The sequence below is a fragment of the Bombina bombina genome, chromosome 6, assembly GCF_027579735.1.
Source record: "Bombina bombina isolate aBomBom1 chromosome 6, aBomBom1.pri, whole genome shotgun sequence".
Classification (NCBI taxonomy): domain Eukaryota; kingdom Metazoa; phylum Chordata; class Amphibia; order Anura; family Bombinatoridae; genus Bombina; species Bombina bombina.
In genome coordinates, this window is record NC_069504.1 from 745,470,068 (window position 1) to 745,494,818 (window position 24,751).

A 24,751-nucleotide genomic window follows, 5' to 3' on the forward strand; every position below is an offset into this window, starting at 1 on the left:
CACAGCATCTCATACATCAACACACACACCACACAGTATCTGATACATCAACACACACACCACACAGTATCTGATACATCAACACACACACCACACAGTATCTGATACATCAACACACACACCACACAGTATCTCATACATCAACACACACACCACACAGTATCTCATACATCAACACACACACCACACAGTATCTCATACATCAACACACACAGCATGACTGTGAATAATATGGTAATATTATCATAATTGTTGATATTTAAAAGATGTTTAATTAACACTGAAGCAAATAAGAAATTAGATGTGCTCCTTTACCTAATATTTGTCTTTTGCACAGTGAGGAAATTCTGTTGGAGTCTCGAAGCCTCTGTGGACAGCTCGAGATGTCAATGAATACTCTGCTGAGATCACAGAACACCGATTTTATGGTAACGGCCAATAGTCATCCACACAAATTAAAGGGAAGTAATACCCATATGTTAAATTACTTGAAAGTGATTCAGCATGACTGTAAAAAAATGACAAGAAAAAAACACATTAACATATCTATGCAAAAAAGGAATATATTTTACCTCAACATTTCTTCAGTTCACGTTAAGTACAGTGTGAACAGTTATCCTTCAGCTACTCTCAGCTGCTTGTTGATTAAAAAACAGCCAATCAGATTCATCAGTGCTCATGTCACACTTTGCTTTACTGTGATATCATCAGATTTCACTGAAATCTCGTGAGATTTCATGGTAAACAACCTTAAACTGAGGAGGGAAATACCAGTACTGTGCATGTACATGCCAGGTGTATGCTCCCTTTCAATGATAGAAAGGCAAAAAGGGAGAGCGCTAAAAGGAAAGCTGGTTGGAATCTAAGCAAATGAGAATGGGCTATATAGCTATGATAATGTAAGAAAAAAATATATAGTGATATATATAGGTGTGTATGTATAGAGTATCAAATATTTATGAGATCAATTGATGTAAAAAATGAAGTGACAACTGTTGTAATAAAAAACAGAGAGACAACTGATAGCAGAGTCACAACTAATACAGTAATATTTGATTGTAAAGTGAAGACAAAATTGAGTAAAAGTAATCCAAAGTATTTTACTAAGTATATGCTTATTAAGACATAACAATTATGCAATATAGATGCAACAATAATGTTAGAACAAAGAGCTCATAAAATAAATTGTAGTCTTAAAGGCTAACGAAAAATAGTGTTAGTTAAAAACTATCACACTGCAGTGGATATTTTAAGATCAAACCTTGAAAGAGTTGTGCCGACCGAGCACCGATAAAAACGTTTGAAGAGCTGAGTTGACCAAGCGGGCTGTGTACAGGAAAGAAACCGGCTGTGCGGTGTCTGTATTGGATCCAAGTTCGTTTCCGGGTCATGTGTAGTGACGGATGGTGGATGGATTAAGGCTACAAGCCCTTATAGATCCAAGAAGCCCTTATATTTTATACACACCTATATATATCACTATATATTTTTTCTTACATTATCATAGCTATATAGCCCATTCCCATTTGCTTAGATTCCAACCAGCTTTCCTTTTAGCGCTCTCCCTTTTTGCCTTTCTATCTATGTATTATTTGACATTTGCTTGGAGGAGCATTTGTTATTTTAGGGAGTAGCAGTGTTGAGAAGTAAGGGGTGTATTTTCTCTAGCATGCTCCCTTTAAAATCATGGAACTAGCATCCTGATTGACTGCTTAAAGTCCCTTTACAATGGGATTTGGCTACTGAGGAAATCTTTAGGTAAAATATCTTCCATTTTATATATAGAGATGTTCAGGTGATATTTTCTAAGCAGCTTTTTACAGATATAAAATATGGACACTAACTATAAAACGTTTCCCCTTAATGTGTTCCAAATGACTTGTTATTCCTACTACAGAGTATTAAATGTATGGGAAATGGCTCCTTCATGATTATTTTTGTATTTAAAAAAAAATATATATATATATATATATATATATATATATATATATATATATATATATTCTCGCTCTCTTAACCGACCCCCCCATAGGGAAATTGAATTAATGTTATTGTCCCATGTTTACATAGCTTTTCTACAGAGAATATGTTAGTGATTCATATTTTCAGTATATGTGGTGATGTCTATAGACAAAATAAAGGTAAAGGAGCTTTTTGAAAATAAATAAATTCACTCTAGCAGGTAAAATGAACCATTGGGAATACATTAATGAGGACAAAATTATGTTTAATATGTCCCTTTAACTCATAAAACAATGTTACCCAATATATGTTTGAAGATACAAGAGCACTGCTTTAAAGGACAAAATAGCCAGTATTACAGTGCACACACATTACAAATGTATTGTCAAAAATGTTTCTAGCAAAAGTTATCAATGTTTCATTGAAAGCTTTTACTGTACAGAGCATATGTACATATGCCCCATTGTAGACGCATTCAAACAGCCTGTCTGCTCAGAGAGCCGACATTGGCTTGTATTAATTTGCCAATGACTCGCATCACTGCTGATCCAGAACATGTCACTACACGATATTTAAGCAGGTACGTTTCATTGCATGGGCAAAGGGCACGTGTATGAGCTGTGCATGTGCAGTAAAAGTAATAGCTTTTTCTTGAATCATTTTTGCTAATACACTGTATTCTACATGTTTATTTCTTGAATTTAAAAATTATTTTTATAACATTACAAAATCGCAATTAAAATATATGTTCTACGTTTTAAAAACTACTGACTCATTTTAGTATTGATGGTTCACAGTGCAGTTCATCATGAAGAAGGATAGCTGCATACTATGCTGTAACTGGAGATTTGTATAACAGTGCTTACAAGTATAGGTAAAGAGACTCTGTACTCAAACTTTTCTGATATATATATTTTTTAGTCAACAAAAGTAAAAAAATATTTAAATTAAGAATAATATAACAGTCTTAGACAAGCAGTACATGAACATCTCTATTAAAAAGGAAGTTATTTTAACTCTATTTCTTCCGCTAACCATACTAAGTGCCCTGTCAGTTGCATGGTGGGAAAAAAAATCAGCCAATCAGTATTATCAGTGCTGAGTTCACATTTTGCTTTACTGGGCTCTCATGGGATTTCACCATAACCTTGAAAGATTTGATAGTAAACTCCCTTAAATTGAGGATCGAATGAGACTGTGCCTACACATGCCAGATGTACACTCTCTTGCAAGTCCCAGGACACTCCTCCTGATTGGATGTTTAAAGTTTCTTTACAATGGAATGTGATTCCAGAGGAAATTTTGAGGTAAAATATCTATGTAAAAATGGAAGCTATGTGCTGCATCACTTTCAAATGATTCAGCTTTTGGGTAGCATGTCCCTTCTAATGGGGGGAAAAGTGTCCCACTAAGATTTATTATATTATTTGTATGGAAAAAAATACCTTTTTAATTCATACTGGTAGTCCTATAAATTTATATTTTTCTAAAAATTGTGAGATCTCATAATACGGGGACCTGCCATTATTCTGCTTTTTTTTTCTCCTTCCTAGTCTTTGGATTGGTCATGGCTTTCTTTGCCGGATGAGGAATCAGGAAGAAGTAATGTCACTGCCACATGAGCCAGAGAGGCAGCATTGGGACTGGAAGGTCATAAAGATGGATTCTGTGCCTTTAGATCACTATTCCTGTTAAGGATTTGCCGTACAGCAGCACTTAGCCATACAGCAAGTTCTCCACCCTAACCAATATGTGTTTTAAAGTATTATTATAGCTCATATACCAAAAACAAAATATCTGGATGATGGCCAAATTTAAGGGAGCGTTATATATATATATTATATATATTATATATATATATATATATATATATATATATATATATATATATATATTTAATTAGTTTTTTTTAAAGTTGATGCAATTAGAAAAAAAAACTATCTTAATTAATGTGTGCTTCTTTAAAGCCAACTGCAGTTTATCATCAACAGAAACATGAAGGTATATTTTTCTTTGCATATACATGTGAAATAAAACCTTTTATTAGAATTTCTTTTAAATAAAGATTTTTTTTTAGTATCATTTGTACTCCCTTATTATATGCTTAATATGGCACAAAATGTTTTAATGCAAGTACACTTTATTATTGCAATATTGCTTGTGTATAACATAGGCCTAGTTTCCATTGCCGTTATAAACTGTGTAAACTGGTTGGAACATAAAATATCTCCATAGACTTTAATGTAGACACTTGTTTACAACAGAAATGGAAACTAGGACAATAGTTAAAGGGACATGAAACCCAATATTTTTCTTTCATGATTCAGACAGAGCATACAAGATAATATGGGTATTACATGGCTTGTGGTGGGCCGCTTATTAGATTTCTGCCTAGCTGTCAGGCAGAGAGGCAGCCAGGCCCATCAATCCATCATCCTCTTCAGGCCAGGGGTCTTAGCCATATGCCTACATCAGATGACAGAGGGGCTGCAAGGTCAGGAGTCAGATCTGTAATCTAATGTGAGTATTAGCAGGTAGTGGGACTGCAGGGTCAGGGTTCTGATTTAATGAAGGTATGGGGCAGACTGAGGGACTGCAGGGGCAGGGATCTGATTTGATGAAGGTATGGGGCAGACTGAAGGACAGCAGGGTCAGGAATCTGATTTGATGAAGGTATGGGCAGACTTGGGGACTGCAGGGTCAGGGATCTGATTTGATGAAAGTATGGGGCAGACTGAGGGACGTCAGGGATCTGACTTGATGATGGTATGGGGCAGACTGGGGGACTGCAGGGTCAGGGATCTGATGAAGGTATGGGGCAGACAGGGACTGCAGGGTCAGGGATCTGATGAAGGTATGGGGCAGACTGAGGGACTGCAGGGTCAGGGATCTGATGAAGGTATGGGGCAGACTGAGGGACTGCAGGGTCAGGGATCTGATTTGATGAAGGTTTGGGGCAGACTGAGGGACTGCAGGGTCAGGGATCTGATTTGATGATGGTATGGGGGGACTGCAGGGTCAGGGATCTAATTTGATGATGTTATGGAACAGACTGAGGGACTGCAGGGTCAGGGATCTGATTTGATGATGGTATGGGGCAGACTGAGGGACTGCAGGGTCAGGGATCTGATTTGATGAAGGTATGGGGCAGACTGAGGGACTGCAGGGTCAGGGATCTGATTTGATGATGGTATGGAACAGACTGAGGGACTGCAGGGTCAGGGATCTGATTTGATGAAGGTATGGGGCAAACTGAGGGACTGCAGGGTCAGGGATCTGATGAAGGTATGGGGCAGACTGAGGGACTGCAGGGTCAGGGATCTGATTTGATGTGCGCATATGACCCTTTGACACACTAGTTATAAAAGGTTGCAGCCCCTGTTGTGTAGTATTAACTGTAACAATTACAAAATATGTTTACCAAACAGGATTCAATTGGATATATCTTTTTTTAGAAGTTAAGATTAAAAGGAATTATACAACTGAGATCAAATAATAGAAAAATCCCTGCAAAACATGTAATGTGAAAAACACATGCACTAAATTAGAGGGGAATTGATGATAAAATTAGATTGATTGTGCAATATAATTTCCATTGGAAGTGCCATTAAAGAAAGATTAGACACATTTCAGCGAGCAAAGCTGAAACGCTAGTTAAAGGAACAGTCTAGTCAAAATTAAACTTTCATGATTCAGATAGGACATGCAATGTTGTACCATATGCTTATGGTTTTGTCAGGTGATAACTGATGCCAGTAATCAGCTGACTGCCACCTGGGTATGTGACCTCTATATTGGGTATCCACCTCTTGCCCACTGTGGTAAATGTTTTGGGTTGTTAGGCCTCTTTAATAGCCCAGAGCACCATTTAAAGACACCTAGAAAACAAGTGATTATTATTATTTCCATGGCAAACACCTGCTATCTAAAGTAGCATGAGACCCCTCATTTGGGCAATTCTCTTTTCATGTGGGTGTATTATGTATACATGTGTTGTATGCTGTCTTTAGGGGATAGGCACTGCTTTAGAGCCGCTGCCCCCATACTGTAAATACTTTTGGCACTCAACTACTAATGACAGTTTAAGACTCCATATTGTAAAGAGAGGGTTCCCCTGTTTCAAAACTAGAGTCTCATACCCCTCTGCAGGTGCAATCTACAACAAACGGGGGGGGGGGAGGTTATAGAGAGAATCCGCTGGTTTAAGAATTACAACAAAACTATCATATTATTTGCACTCTTTTTCTATATGATTTGCATCCATAAAAGCAACGGACATCCCCGAGAGAAAGTCTTGTGACGGATCTTGCATTGCTGACAGATCATTTTAGATAAAATTCAATTGGATGCCAGTTTTCAGAGCATCCCCAATTCTCACTATAAAATCCAACTCAAAAGTGCACTCTCCAAATGTTATAGCTCCTGCCCATTGTCAATCTATTGAAACCTTGCTAATAAAGTCATTATTGATTCTACATTTGGAGAGTGCAGCTTTCCTGCTTTTTCACTTAGATCATTTTATCTAAGTGGAGACCTTTAGAGGATCAGGCACTGTCCTACATTAATATAAAAACCTAGCCCATATAGTACCCTCCCTGGTATTGCAAACAATGTTTTAGTTTTCCTCCTTTTGAGCAGTAAATTGTGATAATCCATCTTAACCCTTTCGCTGCCAAGCCTTTTTTTTAAGACAATGCTGAGCCAATTTTGAGCTTTTTTGCTACCAAGTTTTAAACCATATTGTAAGTCAGCTTTCAGTGAGTGATCTATTAGATCTATTCAGAACAAAAATAAAAGCTATTTTTTTCTTGTTACGACAGTGATCACCTGCCTATACAGACAGAATTCATATCTTGAGAGAGGGACTTATCTACTAGAAAATAAACTTTATTAGGGGTCTGTACATGACATACCAGATATTTTTTCTTGCACATATAATGAGCCATTCACAGGCAAATCCCAATTTCCAACTTTAAAAAAAAAAAAAGTTTGTGTGGTACTGCACCATCATTTGAAAGAGGTGGATTCTCTTTCAAATGAGGGGTCTAGGTGGTTTGTAGCTGCTATGGGAGTTGAGATTGAGGGGTTCAAAGACACCCCCCCCCCCCCCCATCCAGTTCCCTTGCAGCTACAGTGAGCTTCCAGGTTCTGGCCTATTTGTGACATCACCACGTGCATATGTGGGGCCTGAAAACAGTGTTTAATCGGCGATGCTCCTGCATGACGAAAAGGGTTTGTTGTGTGCATACAGGTAGCAAAGTGCATGTGCATAGAATAAGTTAAAGGGACACTGAACCCAGTTTTTTTCTTTCGTGATTCACATAGAGCATGAAATTTTAAGCAACATTCTAATTTACCCCTATTATAATTTGTTCTTCGTTTTCTTGATATCTTTATTTGAAAAAAGAAGGCATTTAAGCTTTTTTTGGTTCAGTACTCTGGACAGCACTTTTTTTATTGGTGGAGGAATTTATCCACCAATCAACAAGAACAAACCAGGTTTTTCACTAAACGTGGGCCGGCATCTAAACTTGCATTCTTGTATTTCAACTAAAGATACCAAGAGAATGAAGAAAATTTGATAATAGGAGTAAATTAGAAAGTTACTTAAAATGCCATGCTCTATCTGAATCACAAAAGAAAAAATTTGGGTTTAGTGTCCCTTTAAATGGATATAAAATCCAAATTTTTTTTTCCTTTCAGGATTCAGATAGAACATGAAATTTTAAACAATTTTCTTATTTAGTTCTATTATCAAATTTTCTTTGTATATTTTATGCACGTCTGGAGCACTATATGGCAGTAGTTTTGCAAGAATGTTATCCATTTGCAAAAGCACTAGATGGCAGGAAATTTAATTATAGAAGTACATTGGAAACTTTATTTTCTTTTTAAAATCGAGGATCAAACACAAAATTCTCATTCTGACATACAAAGCCCTCAACTGCACTGCTCCCCCCTATATCTCAGACCTTGTCTCCAGATACTCTCCCTCCCGTCCCCTTCGCTCTGCTCATGACCTCCTACTCTCCTCCTCTCTTGTCATCTCATCACACTCCCGTTTACAGGACTTCTCCAGACTGGCTCCCATCTTGTGGAACTCTCTGCCTCGCTCCACAAGACTCTCTTCTAGTTTTAAAAGCTTCAAGTGCTCCCTAAAGACTCTACTGTTCAGGGATGCATACAACCTACACTAACCTTACTTTATACCAGTTCCTCTCCTCCATTGCTATCCCCTGAACCCCCTTAGCATGTAAGCCTAAGAGTCCAGCTGTTTGTAGATCACCTTCTTAAGAGCTGACTACAACAGTGCGACTCTTGGCAGGGCCCTCTACCCATTTGATCCCTATAATTGTTTTGTTGTACTCCGCATTTGTTTATAGCGCTGCGGAATCTGTTGGTGCTCTACAAATAACCAATAATAATAATATACATTTTTGGGTTTCATATCCTTTCAAGAAAACACAATAGTGAGGAACCTGGGAGACATGGGGCAGGGTATGAAGCTAAATGATATTGTGTAGAGAAAACAACTGAAATGCTCCAACGACAGCCTACAGGTAAATTCAACTATCCTAATATATATATGTAGACTGGAAAAAGGGAGATGTAGTGGTACGTATTAATAACACTATTTAAAGACTGGGAATTCAGCACTCGTTTCAACAATTAAATAAATGCAACACTCTCGAAAATAAGTATCAAAAACATTTATTTATACAGTGTCGAGTATAAACTCACTGCAATGACAGTATCCAAAAAAGTCACTGGAAATAACAGACAAAGCAAGTTAAAAACACACAAAGTATCTAAAAAGCCCTGTCGTCTTGATGACGAGGGGGGGAAACGCGCGTCGGCATTGGCTGACCGATTCATGTGACTGACACGCTGCTTTGTTTAGTGTGGTACGCTGTGGCAGATGCTGGGACTCAAGCGAGTTTGCTAGATGGCAATTGTATCCTGTTACCTGTGTGTGTAGCAGCATAGGAAGGAGGTCTCTTCCTTGTTTGTAGGAGCGTAGATGAAGCCTTAGGTGTCCGTATGATGTATTTGCAGGCAGTGGATATATGCAGTCAACAGATGGGTATGTGACCGCTACGAGAGTTGCCCTCCTGCATGTTGCTTGGCAATACTAACCCTGTCTTTGCTTGCTCTATACCCAGACCTCCGCTGGATACTTGCTTATCATCTCCTGAGTCCTATGACCCTTTTCTCACTTACCCAGCCTGGATATTTGGGAACAGCTAATAGACTGCTCTGATTGTTTTCTTTGTCCTCAATACCGGGACTTTGACCTAGTTTGGTTAACAACACTGGACTTTTTGATCTACACATATTTGCTTTAACTATTCTAGTTTTATACCACTCAATGAAATATAACTTATATACAGAGCTCTATACCTGATATTAGTGTGGCCACGCTTCCTGCTTTTTACTATTGTTTTGAGTTGTGTTCATACGCTCTACCATATGTTTAGTGGCTGTGCACAGACAACTTTGATCCCTTCTTCCTGTTTTAGCTCAGCTGTTGCCTCCATAGTTCTTCTGGGGGTTCTGAGTATTTGAATGGGTGTAGTTGGTCTGTGCATATCTCCACAACGTATCTTATTTGTTGAGCTATTTTTTGCTCTTTTTGCATGAATAATATTTATGATGCTACTGTAACTCTGCTTTGTGTCACACAAGGACCGGTCCTGTTTTAGATACATTTTGTGTGTTTTTAACTTGCCTTATGTGTTATTTCCAGTGACTTTTTTTGGATACTGTCATTGCAGTAATCGTAACCACCCTCTAGTGGAGGTGTTGTCAATCTTAATTAGTTAAACTTTGTTTGCTTTTCTGGTTTAATCTGTGTGTACTAAAATAAAACAGCACAGCTAATCTGTGCATGTGCATTGATCCATTTACGCTTCTTGACTTATCGATTCATGTGTTCCTTAATTTAGTGGTAACTTTCTATTCAACTTCGGCGCTGGGTGGCACTTGTGAATGTGGGGAGTGAGTATATATCTACACACACCGCTATTTTAGCGGAGCTTTAGAATTTACGAAGCGAACTTAAATTATAATAAAAAATATGTGCTGCAATCCCTGTCTATACATTACAGCAATCTAATTGCGGTTGCTGTAGTATCTCCCTTTTTCTAATTGATTATCTATATATATATATATATATATATATATATATATATATATATATATATATATATATATAAATAAAGAGAGAGAGAGAGAGAGAGAGATCAGACTGCACATTACATCATTTGTATTAATCAAGTAAATTAAGTCTTATCTAAGTAATCTCCGCAATAATGCATACTGAGTGATTGAGGGTTTGTAAACCAAGATTTTTTTAACATATAAAATTGTAAGAAAACAAGCAGGAATTGAAAACAGAAGATATGACAGTTTACTATTACTAATACTATGCAACAGGGGAGGAAATATGTGTCGTGTCCCTTTAACTGTACCATTGACTACGTGCAGTTGTGTATGATCACTATTTTTACAGGACCAGATCTGCAGCAATCCTCCTTGAACCAGTTGTACATTTTTGTCTCCTATTTAAATGTAATCTGATCTGTAAAAATGGGAAGCTATCAGACACGCCACAGAGCTTTTTTTCTTTCTAAACTTATCTGCTACACAGGACCTATTTGAAGGGAAAATTCTTGGTGCTGCAGCTGCTGAGCTAAACACAGCTGGTGATTAGTGGGGTTTGTGACTGCCACTGTCAATTGACTTACTGGCTGATTCCTGCTCATGACCAGCAGTTCTCTGTGGCACCCGAAGGGGGATTTTATCTGATGATCCCTTTAGTGGGGGTTAAAGGGACATTAGTGTGGACAATATATGCTGTAATTCATTAGAGCATGTCATTTTAACACAACAGCAACCCTGCAACTCAGTGTGGGACTGCTGCTGGATATTTAGTCAGCAGCAGTTTCTGCTCTGTATCAGCAGTTCTCTGCTACACCTCAACTATACTTCAACTGTGTGTTTAACCCCTTTGCAGGGGTAAAAAACAAAGTTGCAGGTTTGCTAGTATTATAATTATATTCTCTTAATTAAATGTGCTAATGAATAACACATTAATGGCCCTTTAAACCCTTAAGCACCAATCTATCATTGTGCTTGCAGACAAGAGTTTCATAAAGAGAACCTGTCTGCAGACAATTAATAGCTCAAACAACCAAGTCCTCTACTTTAGCAAAACCAATTGCAGAAGAGCAGAGCATTTTAGTCATCCCAAATGAATGAGTCCAGGTTGTCATCTATAAACTTTTGGGGCTGTGGACAAGTTAAAGGGCATGAAAACATGTTTTTTTCTTTTATGATTCAGATAGAGCATATATAGTTTTAAACAACTTTCCAATTTACTATTATCAATTTTGCTTCATTCTTTTCATATTCTTTATTGAAGGGGCAACAAAGCACTACTGGGAGCTAGTTGAACACATCCGTAAGCAAATGACAAAAGGCATTTATGTGTAACCACCAATCAGCAGCTAGCTCTGAGCATAACTAGGAAGGTATGCTTTTCAACAAAGGATATAAAAAGAATTAAGCAAATAAGATAATAGACGTAAATTGGAAAGTTGTTTCAAATATTATGCTGTATCTGAATCATGGAAGAATTTTTTTAAGAAGCTGTCGAACAGCGCCAGTGCTGACAGATTTATAATTGCCGGCCATGGAGTTTGAATCTCATTTGCACTACAATGACCATTGTTTAACCTATGTCCTATTTTTAACTAAACATATGCAAGAAAAAGCACAATAATAAAATGTAGGATTTGTACATATTTACCACGTCATCTTTACATATTATATGCACAAATACACTATGCTAAATTGTTATACTCATTCCACCGAAGCAGGATCTGCTGTGCTATAGCATTTAGCACATTGCTCAGTGAAGTAAATGACACCCACCCTCATTGTGAGATTGTAGTAAAACAATGCTTACAAAGGTAACCTTAGGTTACAGCATCAAATCGAGATGTGTTTGATTTGGATTAGATTTAACCTCTTAAGGACATATAACGGAATTTTTCCTCATAAAACAATTGAGCAAACTGAAACCTGCGTCCTTAAAGGTTTAAAAATCATGTCCGAATGCTATTACTGAAAACGTCTTTGCACTGTGATATAGCCATTTACCAAGGTTAGGTCCTTCATTGTGACCAAACGAATTACCTTACCACGTGACCAAACCTACCCTTTAATATACACGCTTATCTGTAATGCGCTTGTTGCAAGGGCCCCAGGGACGATTTTGAATTGAACGTAAACCCTGTAGTATGCATATTTTATAATAAGATACCCGGTTAAATGGTTTATGTTTACCGTAGTAGCGCTGTCTAACTGTCTTTAACGTTTTAAGTAAAGGAGCTTATATGAATTTCATAGGATTAGGATAGCTTCATGAACAGATTGCTGTAGGTAGTGGTACTAATGAATTGGTTGGTTACTGTCAATGTAATTGTTGATAAAGTTATTTGAGTATACCATAGAGACGCACAAGTAAACGGAAGTCCCATCTACCACGGGTTCCAAACTATGGTACAAACTGACAGCCAACGCCCTCAGAGAGGGTGTAGGGCGTATAGCCACTCGGAAGCTTGAACGCTTTGTGGAAAAATGACAGATGGGCGGGGCTAAGTGTTATCGAGCCAATGCGGGAGGAGGGGTGGTCTAATCACGTAGTTGGCGGACTGCGCTTGCGGTAGAAGGTGTGAGACACTGAGACCTTCAGCTGGGGACAGGTGACAATGGGAAATGAGGGGGTTTACATGCATTATATACTATCACAATGCTGCAAATTGTTAAATGAGTGTATGTTACATTGGGAGAAATAGAAGCAAATGAGAGTGCAAAGCGGGGCTGTTCTCTGCTAACATATTGGGAATGGGGGAGCATTTACTGGGGTTATGGTGGGCAAGCAAAAGGTTGGGGATGGGAGATGTGGCTGGATAGTAAGGGTGGTTGATGTTTCGAAGATTAATGAAACATCAATGGTCATTGGATACATAGTGTTTTTTTTAGTAATACCTTTTAAATGGACCAACAAAATTATTTTTTTTTTATTTGTATTCCATAAGCTTTCAAGACCTTACAAGTCTCTTATTTAGTGAGGTCGTGAAAGTTTATGGAATAAAAATAAAAAAACCTTGGTTTTGTTGGACTATTGTAAGGTATCACAATCTACTAAAGAACAGAAGCATTCTTTGTGGGACCAATACGGCAATAGCCCCTTTTCTTTTGATACATAGAGAGAATAGCCGAGGGGCATAAACTGGGTGAGTTGCAGGGCCGGTTTTAGTTGGGGATTGGTGTACAGGAGTTATGAATGTGATGGAGCATTAAAGGGACAGTCTACCATAGAATTGTTATTGTTTTAAAAGATAGATAATCCCTTTATTACCCATTCCCCAGTTTGGCATAACCAACACAGTTATATTAATATAATTTTTACATCTGTGATTACCTTGTATCTAGGAACCTTCTTCCAGCCCCCTGATCACATGACTGTGACTGTTTATTATCTATTGTCTTAAATTTAGCATTGTTTTGTGCTAGAACTTAAATAACCCCCTGTGCCTGAACACAGCGTTATCTATATAGCCCACGTGTACTTTCTGTCTCTTTGTGTTGAAAAGAGATTTAAAAAGCATGTGATAAGAGGCAGCCCTCAAAGGCTTAGAAATTAGCATATGAGACTACCTATGTTTAGTTTAAACTAAGAATACCAAGAGGAAAAAAAGCACATTTGATGATAAAAGTTAATTGGAAAGTTGATTAAAATTAAAAGTCCTATCTGAATAATGAAAGTTTAATTTATACTAGACTGTCCCTTTAAGAAGATTGGTTTTTTTTTTCTTTCTAAAGGAAAGATTTTTTTTGGTGGGGGGGGGGTTATGTGGTTGAAGGGGAGAAGAGACATACATGGGGGGTGTACTGAGGAGTACTGGACAGTGGAGGAGGGAGGTAACTGCCTATGCAATATGGCTGGACTAGACCTTTTTAATGGGATTGGTTCCCTAGGGTAATCAGTGCCTGTCTTCTGTTGTTAGTTGTTGAGAAAAATCATTTATATGTGACAGAAATATATTTTGTTCATTTTAATTTACTAAAGAAGTGTAGTGTGTGAGAGTTTTACAGAGTGACCTTACATTTTGTTTTTGTAAATAAATAGCCAGTGAGTCATCAGTTATCCAACCTAAGGTCCTGGGGTCATTTGGCACTTTAATGCTTTTTACATGAACTTCTCCATTTTACACTCCTACTATAAAAATGGTTCATTAATTTTTTTTTTTCTCTGTGTACCCAATGTATTTTTTGAGTCTGTTTGGACAGGTAGGTTTTTTTTTTAGACCACTAAAATAGAGCACACAATTTTAAACAACTTTTAAATCCACATTTATTATCTAAATTATGCACCATCTTTTTATACTTAGCATGTGCAAGATTCACAGAATATACGTATATACATTTTTTGATTGGCTGATGGCTGTTACATGATGCAGTGAGAAGGAAAATAAAATGAACTTTGAAATTTGTTTAAAAAAAATCTACTTAAAAGGACAGTCTAGGCCAAAATAAACTTTCATGATTCAGATAAAGCATGTGATTTTAAACATTTTTCCAATTTACTTTTATCACCAATTTTGCTTTGTTCTCTTGGTATTCTTAGTTGCAAGCTTAACCTAGAAGGTTCATATGCTAATTTCTTAGACATTGAAGCCCACCTCTTTTCAGATTGCATTTTAACAGTTTTTCACCACTAGAGGGTGTTAGTTCACGTATTTCATATAGATAACACTGTGCTCGTGCACGTGAAGTTATCTGGGAGCAGGCACTGATTGGCTAGACTACAAGTCTGTCAAAAGAACTGAAAAATGGGGCAGTTTGCAGAGGCTTAGATACAAGATAATCACAGAGGTTAAAAGTATATTATTATAACTGTGTTGGTTATGCAAAACTGGGGAATGAGTAATAAAGGGATTATCTATCTTTTAAAACAATAAAAATTCTGGTGTAGACTGTCCCTTTAAGTAAAATACATACTAAGTGCTTTTATTGGCTATGCTGTGTTTAGTGTTCCTTTAATTGTAGTTATAAAATGCTCTAATTTGCATGTAATTTTAAGACTAATGACCCTGTACCACCTTTGTGGGGGTTAAACGCACAGAATTACCACTTGGGACCCATCTGTGTAGCTAGCGTTGCAGATTGGACCAGCAGTGCTTGCATCTCCCAAGTTGTACTTCTATGTTTAATTCCTCCAAAGAGGTGTAAGGGTTGCTAGTTAGATGCTCTAATGAATTAATGGCCCTTTAAACAGCCATTCAAGTGCAAAAAAATGATATGCTCTAATTTGGCAGAGCATGTAACTTTCTTAGCACTACGACCTTGCAATTCTTTGTGTTTAACTCACGCTAAGGGATAAAACACATAATTAAAGTACAGTTCATGAGCCACAGAGAATTGCTGGTCCTGAGTGGAAATGACTTGTGGCTATAAGTATCTGCTGTCGTCCTGCTGATTGGGTCACCAGCCAGTTCCACTCCAGACCAGCAGTTCTCTGTGGCTCCTGGGAAACATTTCTCAGAATAGGAGATAAATTATTTGATTTTTAATTGAAGTAAGCTAAGAAATATATGGTCATTATTAAAACAGCTCACCTTATAAAATCCAATTCTTCATTATTCTACAAGGTTAGTTTTGCTGAAACTAATGTGTTTTCATGTGGTGGAAAAAGGGTTAAGAAGTATAAAGAAGCATATTGCTTTCTCTTATAACTGGCAGTAACCATGACAAGTCAATCAATACAGAACACATGCAGTTGCTGATTGGTTGGGTCTGCTGCTTTACATTGTCTTCAGTCCCTTGCTGAGTGTGATTTACACCTGATTTCAAAGGAGGTGCAGACAGACCATCTGAACATAGCAAAACTCTATCTGTATTCTTGTAAAAAGAGCCTCTCTCGCCTCTAAGATTGTAAGAAATAAGATAAAAATGTTACACTGAATAGTGTCGGTTGACAGATCTGGTGTTACTTGTTATATGCTATATATAACCCTTATGTAAATATTAAAATAGTTTTTGCTTGGGGAAAAAAAAATGTTTAAAATGAAACTTCTAGGAAATGCACAGCTAATACTTAAAGGGACACTCAGGTTAAATTAAATTTTCATGATTCAGATACAGCATGTAATTTTAAACAACTTTCCAATTTACTTCCATAAACCCCTTAATGACCGAGGACGTGCAGGGTACGTCCTCAAAAAAAAGGCAGTTAATGCCTGAGAACGTACCCTGCACGTCCTCCGTGTGGAAAGCAGCTGGAAGCGATCCTGCTCGCTTCCAGCTGCTTTCCGGTTATTGCAGTGATGCCTCGATATGGAGGCATCCTGCAATAACCATGTATGGCCATCCGATGCAGAGAGAGCCACTCTGTGGCCCTCTCTGCACCGGACATCGATGGCCGGTATCGTTGGTGGGTGGGAGCCATCGATGGGCCCAGTGATGTGGAGGGGGGCGGGATCGTGGGTGGGGATGACCGGGGGCGCGCACGATAGGGAGGGGGCGGGCGCCTGCACGGGAGGGAGCGGGTGGGAACCGCTACACTACAGAAAAAGGATTTGCTCATCAGGGTTCTAAAACGTAAAATTAATAAAAATAAAAAGCGAAATCAGGGGGTGTTGGGTTAGTATGTGGGAGGGAAGCTACACTACAGAAAAAAAAATGGGGAAAAATAAAAAACAACAACATTTTTTTCTGCAAATTGGGTACTGGCAGATAGCTGCCAGTACCCAAGATGGCCCCCAAAAAGGCAAAGGGGGATGGTTAGAGAGATGTTTGAGGGGGGATCAGGGAGGTTGGGGGCTAATGGGGATCCTAAACAGCAGCATATGTAAATATGCTATACAATTTTTTAAAAAAAAAAACAAAGATTCCCTTTATTTTTGTACTGGCAGACATTCTGCCAATACTTAAGATGGCGGGGAAAATTGTGGGGTGGGGGAGGGAAGGGAGCTGTTTGGGAGGGATCAGGGGGTGTGATGTGTCAGGTGGGAGGCTGATCTCTACACTAAAGCTAAAATTAACCCTTCAAGCTCCCTACAAGCTACCTAATTAACCCCTTCACTGCTAGACATAATACACGTGTGATGTGCAGCGGCATTTAGCGGCCTTCTAATTACCAAAAAGCAACGCCAAAGTCATATATGTCTGCTATTTCTGAACAAAGGGGATCCCAGAGAAGCATTGACAACCATTTGTGACATAATTGCTCAAGCTGCTTGTAAATGATTTCAGTGAGAAACCTAAAATTGTGAAAAATTTAACGTTTTTTTTAATTTGATCGCATTTGGCGGTGAAATGGTGGCATGAAATATACCAAAATGGGCCTAGATCAATACTTTGGGTTGTCTACTACACTACACTAAAGCTAAAATTAACCCTAGAAGCTCCCTACATGCTCCCTAATTAACCCCTTCACTGCTGGGCATAATACACTTGTGGTGCGCAGTGGCATTTAGCGTCCTAATTACCAAAAAGCAACAACAAAAGCCATACATGTCTGCTATTTCTGAACAAAGGGGATCTCAGAGAATAATTTACAACCATTTATGCCATAATTGCACAAGTTGTTTGTAAATAATTTCAGTGAGAAACCTAAAGTTTGTCAAAAAAATTGTGAAAAAGTGAACGATTTTCTTTATTTGATTGCATTTGGCGGTGAAATGGTGGCATGAAATATACCAAAATGGGCCTAGATCAATACTTTGGGGTGTCTTCTAAAAAAAAATATATACATGTTAAGGGATTTTCAGGGATTCCTGAAAGATATCAGTGTCCCAATGTAACTAGCGCTAATTTTGAAAAAAAGGGGTTTGGAAATAGCAAAGTGCTGCTTGTATTTATTGCCTTATAACTTACAAAAAAAGCGAAGAACATGTAAACATTGGGTATTTCTAAACTCAGGACAAAATTTAGAAACTATTTAGCATGGGTGTTTTTTGGTGGTTGTAGATGTGTAACAGATTTTGGGGGTCAAAGTTTGAAAAAGTGTGTTTTTTTCCATTTTTTCCTCATATTATATAATTTTTTTTATAGTAAATTATAAGATATGATGAAAATAATGGTATCTTTAAAAAGTCCACTTAATGGCGAGAAAAACGGTATATAATATGTGTGGGTACAGTAAATGAGTAAGAGGAAAATTACAGCTAAACACAAACGCTGCAGAAATGTAAAAATAGCCTTGGTCCCAAATGGACAGAAAATGGAAAAGTGCTGCGGTCATTAAGGGGTTAAATAAAAAATGTGCACAGTCTTTTATATTTACACTTTGAGTCACCAGTACCTACCGAGCATGTGCAAGAATACACAGACTATACGTATATGCATTTGTGATTGGCTGATTGCTAATCACATGGTACAGGGGGAGTGGAAATATATATAACTTTTGAAATTTGTTATAAAAAAAAATCTACTCATTTGAAATTCATAGTCAATGCTATTGTATTGTCTTGTTATCTTGCATTTGTTGATTATGCAAATCTACTGTGTTTAATGGTCATTTAAAGGGATAGTAAAGTCAAAATTAAATTTTCATGATTCAGATAGGGCATGTTATTATAAACAACTTTCTAATTTACTTTTATAATCAAATTTGCTTTTTTCTTGTGTATCTTAGTTGAAAGCTAAACCTAGGTAGGCACATATGAATGATAATTTCTAAGCCCTCGAAGGCCACCTCTGCATTTGACAGTTTTCCACAGTTAGAGGGTGTTAGTTCATGTGTTAGCACTAATTGCCTGAAATGTGTCAAAAGATCTGAGATAAGGAGGCAGGCAGCAGAAGCTTAGATACAAGGTAACTACTGAGGTAAAAAGTGTATTTCTATAACAGTGTTGGTTATGCAAAACTGAGGTATGGTAAATAAAGGGATTATCTATCTTTTTAAACAATAACATTTTTGGTGTTTACTATCCCTTTAAAGATACACTGAACCCATTATTCAGATAGAGCATACAATTTTAAGCAACTTTCTAATTTACTCCTATTATCAATTTTTCTTCGTTTTCTTGGTATCTTTATTTGAAAAATCAAGAATGTTAGCTCACGAGCCGGCCCATTTTTGGTTCAGCACCTGGATAGTGTTTGCTGATTGGAGGCTACATTTAGTGTTTACTTCTTGCAAATGCATTAAAGGGACTTTGTATTGGAAAAATGACATGCTCTACTTTTTAAAACTCCTAGCACTTAGTGTTTAACCCCCCTGCAAAGGAGAAGCTGTTACAAAGAGGTTAAACACATAGTTAAAGTCATGTTTGCCGTTTTAGTGCAAAAAAATTACATGCTCTAACATTTTGAATTAGTGTCATTTTTGCACATTAATGTCCCTTTAAACACACAGTTAAAGTTGCTTTCCCAGGCTTAGTACATTGGCTCAACAGACATGCCTCTTTTAGGAACAGTATATGTACGTATCTGCCAATAACAATGAGGTTGATCACATTCCTGTAGAAAAGTTTAGCTAATTTAAAAAAATCCCCATTAAAGTCTATGGGCAGTTTTGTAGATAAATCTTGTTCATAACTCTTTGGGGTTTACCACAAACCTTTAGAAACGTTTGTGTTATTTTATAAAAAAAAAAAAAAAAGTCACCATTAAAGTCTAGGGAGATCTTTGTAGATATTTGATAAACTTTGTGATCGACAAGCATTCATTTAATAATACAATGCTCCAGTGATCTAAAACATCTTATAGTATATTAAAGGTTTATTCTACTATATTTTAGGTTGAGCAAAAATGAGTAGTGTGTCTGTTTAATGTTTTGGAAACTATTTCGCATGTAAGGAGTCATTAATCTTAAGGGGTGGTAATTGTATTGGGAGAGATATGTATGTAACTTAATTCAGTGCTCGACTTATCTGTTTAAAATGTTGGAGCCAGTAAGAATATTTAGGAGCCAGACATACTTTTAGGAGCCAGACAGTGCTATTTGTATATAGATATATGGAGAATAACCCAAAAAGTTAGGAGCCAGGGGTAGAATTCTAGGAGCTAGTGGCTCCTGGGTTTGTCGAGCCCTGACTGAATTTGTGTTTCACTGTCTGTTAATATATATGCAGTTTTTAAGGGGGCATGAAGTACAATATATATATATATATATATATATATATATATATATATATATATATATATATATATATATATATATATTTTTGTGATTAGAAAGTTTTATAAAATGACAAGAAGCTTATATGTTTAGCTCCCAATAGTGCATTGCTGTTTATGAGGCTATATAGGTATGGTTTTCAAGAAAGGATACCAAGGGAACAAAGTACATTTACATTTCCATGCTTTGTCTGAATCATGAAAGAAAAAAAATTGGTTTCATGCCCAATTAGCAGCTTTGGCACAGAGACTGCATGCAGAAATAAATAAATGCATACTTTGAACTGTATGGTTAACTCCTGTAAAGGAGTTAAATATGCAGTAGAAGTGGCGCTCGGAACCCATGGTGCACTGCTGATCCCAAACATAAACTGCTGGTGATCCAATCGTCAGCGCTAGTCACGTGACTAAGATGTGCAAATAGCGGTGCACGTTTGAATCAGCAGTGCGTTCCACTGCGGACCGGCAGTGCCTTGCGAGTCCCGAGTGGCACTTCTACTGTGTGTTAAATCCCTTTTCGGGGGTTATACACACAGTAGAGGAGGGTTGATAGTTGTAAAATTTCATGTTCAACTTCAAATCTGTTTAAACTATTAGGGCCCTTGAATCAATATTTTGGAGAGGATGTATCTTGTATGGGAAGGACAGAAAGCGCTGTTTATTTAGTGGTAGAATTGAAAGTGGGGATGGGATAATGGATTTAAGATATTGTTACTGGTCATTAGTTTCCATAAGCTCAACTTGTTACCCCCATTTATCATATTGCAGATAGCAAGGTGCCCATGTTCCGGGCTAGTGAGGGAGTATGCTGCCAAGATTTAAGATTGCTCAAGTAATCACTTACTTGTGCAGCCCTACCTCCAATCTTCTGCAACTAATTGCCAGAGAGCAGGGTTTGTCAATCATCCTCTATGAATGAGTCATGGAAGTTTTAAGTTCCCCACCTCTTAGATGGCCGAGAGGTTAGGAAGTAGCAGCAGTTTGATAAATGTAGACCATCATCTTTACCTTGTTGGATATACAGGGCCTACTAGCTATGTGAAAGAATTTATAAGATAAATTGTGGAATAAAGATACAATAGGGGTTGCCAATTGTCCACTTTCTATGTAAATAGACAATAATATCATTTGTATGAGTAAACTTTGTAGGACAACTGCATTAAAGGAACCCCAAATGTGACTTAATTATTTTTTTCAATGATTTTAAAGTGTTGTACTATTAAATACTAAATGGTACAGTACTAAGAAAGGAAGAATTCCGTATTAAAAGGACATGAAAGACAAAATGTGTCTTTCATGATTCAGATAGAGAATACAATTTTAAACAACTTTCCAGTTTACTTCTATTATCTAATTTGCTTCATTCTCTTGACATCCTTTGTTGAAAAGCATATCTAGCTAGATAGGCTCAGTAGCTGCTGATTGGTGGCTGCACATAGATGCCTCGTGTGATTGGCTCACCCATGTGCATTGCTATTTCTTCAACAAAAGGTATCTCTAAAGTGAAGCAAATTAGATAATAGAAGTAAATTGGAATATTGTTTAAAATTGTATTCTTCATCTGAATCATGACAGAAACATTTTGGGCTTTGTGTCCCTTTAGGTGATTTAGCATATGGTTATTATGTGCCTTTAAATAATGCAATACTTGACAGTGATGTAGGGCTGCAACTAAAAATTATTTTCATATTCGATGAATCAGGCAATTTTATTTATTTTTTTGTTTAATTGGATATATAAAAAATTCAATACCATTGTTTCTTGAATTTAAAATAAAATCCACAATCTGTTTTACAAATATAAACTTCAGACTAAAACTTTTCATTAACACAACTGTTTGTCCAATTTTTAAGCAGCAGAAGACAATTTTATAATTAAGCAAAACAAAACCACAAAACCTTTTGAAAAGGGGTAGAACTAGAAAGAGGTAGATTACCACTGTTTATATTATTATTATTATTATTAGTTACTTGTAGAGCACCAACCGATTCCGCAGTGCTAAAATATATATAATCTATCATTCTGTTATTCACTCTTCCAGAAACTTTGCATTGAAATGCTCCACCAATGCAAAGGGTTTTCCTCTTTGGCAAGGGGCCTCTCAGCAAATGAAGTCTGGACTGTATTTCTAACTTGGCTGTTGATATCCTCCTCAGGTTGCCCCTCTTTATTCTCTTCCTCACTGCTGTTTCCTAGCTGTTCTCACTGGTCCCCAGCATACCGGGTGACCGTAAGAAAACACAGGAAATTGTTTGTCACACGGCCACACCGTATCAGTTTGCAGGTCTGTGATCTAATATAAACCACTCAATCGATGACTATTATTTCTGGGTTGCACATGTGATCTAACCCACATAAACGTATACTGTCCTTAAAAAGTGAAAAGTAGATGCTTGTAGACGTCCTTTAGGCTACGGACATAACCATAAAACACAATACTATGTGGAGGAGTTCATCTAAGTAAAGCAGCTGGTGCCATGCGCAGACCAACTAATTGAATGAGATTAGTTGATAACTATTTTCATAATGGATTATCAATTATATTGATTAGTTGTTGCAGCGTAACTGTAAAAAGCTGACAAGAAAATATCGCCTGATAAGAAGAGATTTTACATCAAAAAAATTTCAGCTCACAATAGTAAGTGCTCTGCAAACAGTTATTCTTCAGATACTGTCAGTTGCATGAAGAAATAAAAGCCTATCAGCTTTAGCAGTGCTGAGGTCGCACTTTGCTTTATTGTTTCTCATGGTATTTCACTTTAACTTAGGTGGAAATTAGCATGACTGTGCCTGCACATGCCAGATGCACGCTCCCTTGTAAGGCCTGGGGCTAACATATTGATTGGCTGCTTAAAGTCCCGCTACAATGGGATGTGGCTACTAAGGACAGTTTGAGGTAAAATATTTTCCTTTTTACAAAAAGATGTGCAGCAGGTGATATTTTCTAGTCCGCTTTTTACAGCTATGCTGCATCCCTTTCAAGTGTGTCAGCATTTAGTTATCAAGTTCCATTAAAGGGACATTCTAATGCAACACTGAAATGCACACATCGGGCTGCAGATCAATATTTTAGAAGCCTTTAGAGCTCCATATCATTTATAGCTATTAAACGCACAAATAATACATTTCCTAAAAAAGAAAAGAGTCTAGTAGCACAGGGTCTGATTTAACTAAGGTTGTTGTTCTCATCACCAGGGGACTTTTAATATGTGGCCACTCCAAAGCTCACATTTTATTTCTTCCTTTTTCCATAGCCATAAAAACGATGCCAAACATTCTTGGTTCTGCTTTTTCCAGCGTGATGCAAAAACTAGTGCAGAGTGAAGCACATGCCCCTCCATTTGACCCCTCCCAGCTCTAATTCATTAGCTGATGTAATGTTTGCATTACTGTCCCTTACATGTTTCAATTTCCACTCCACTCAGGAGTCACAAACCATTGCAGCTTCTGAGCAGAAATAGCCAGTTAATGGCATCTACATTCATATGCCAGTTCTTGATGGCTCATCTGTGTGCCCTACCAATGTTCTGCAGTATGTTGTGGCCCCAGGACAAGGACGTAAAGGGAAATTTGCTTTGTTCTAATGTTATTCTTTGTTGAAGAGATATCTAGATAGATAGCGTGCACATGCCTGGAGCACTACATGACAGGAAATAGTGCTGACATCTAGTGCTCTTGTATAACATTGTTGCAAACCTACTGGCACATAGTACTGCAAACACGTGCACAACCCTGAACTTATTTATCTGCTTTTCAACAAAGGATAAAGCGAAAATAAATAAAATATGATAATAGAAGTCAATTGGAAAGTTGTTTAAAATTGTATGTTCTATCTAAATCATGAAAGAACAATTTTGGGTTTTATGTCCCTTTAACCCCTTAATGACCACAGCACTTTTCCATTTTCTGTCCGTTTGGGACCAAGGCTATTTTTACATTTTTGCGGTGTTTGTGTTTAGCTGTAATTTTCCTCTTACTCATTTACTGTACCCACACATATTATATACCGTTTTTCTCGCCATTAAATGGACTTTCTAAAGATACCATTATTTTCATCATATCTTATAATTTACTATAAAAAAAATGATAAAATATGAGGAAAAATGGGAAAAAAACACACTTTTTCTAACTTTGACCCCCAAAATCTGTTACATATCTAAAACCACCAAAAAACACCCATGCTAAATAGTTTCTAAATTTTGTCCTGAGTTTAGAAATACCCAATGTTTACATGTTCTTTGCTTTTTTTGCACGTTATAGGGCCATAAACACAAGTAGCACTTTGCTATTTCCAAACCATTTTTTTCCAAAATTAGCGCTAGTTACATTAGAACACTAATATCTTTCAGGAATCCCTGAATATCCCTTGACATGTATATATATTTTTTTAGTAGACATCCCAAAGTATTGATCTAGGCCAATTTTGGTATATTTCAGACCACCATTTCACCGCCAAATGCGATCAAATACAAAAAATCGTTCGCTTTTTCACAAATTTTTTCACAAACTTTCGGTTTCTCACTGAAATTATTTACAAACAACTTGTGCAATTATGGCATAAATGGTTGTAAATTCTTCTCTGGGATCCCCTTTG

At 37.2% G+C, this 24,751-nt stretch overlaps 2 protein-coding genes across 2 annotated transcripts in view; both read left to right on the plus strand.

Moving 5' to 3' along the window:
- The window catches only part of IKBKB (inhibitor of nuclear factor kappa B kinase subunit beta), a 221,534-nt gene extending 217,493 nt beyond the window's left edge, over positions 1-4,041 (plus strand). Inside the window, exons 23-24 of the mRNA XM_053718001.1 lie at positions 338-428; positions 3,516-4,041. Coding sequence (XP_053573976.1) covers positions 338-428; positions 3,516-3,584 — 160 coding nt within the window. The 3' untranslated portion in view covers positions 3,585-4,041. The remainder of the gene's footprint in view (positions 1-337; positions 429-3,515) is intronic.
- Positions 4,042-12,650: 8,609 nt separating this feature from the next.
- VDAC3 (voltage dependent anion channel 3) overlaps positions 12,651-24,751 on the plus strand; it is a 40,795-nt gene continuing 28,694 nt past the window's right edge. The window contains exon 1 of the mRNA XM_053718002.1: positions 12,651-12,731. The gene's annotated coding sequence lies outside the window, so the exon portion shown is untranslated. The remainder of the gene's footprint in view (positions 12,732-24,751) is intronic.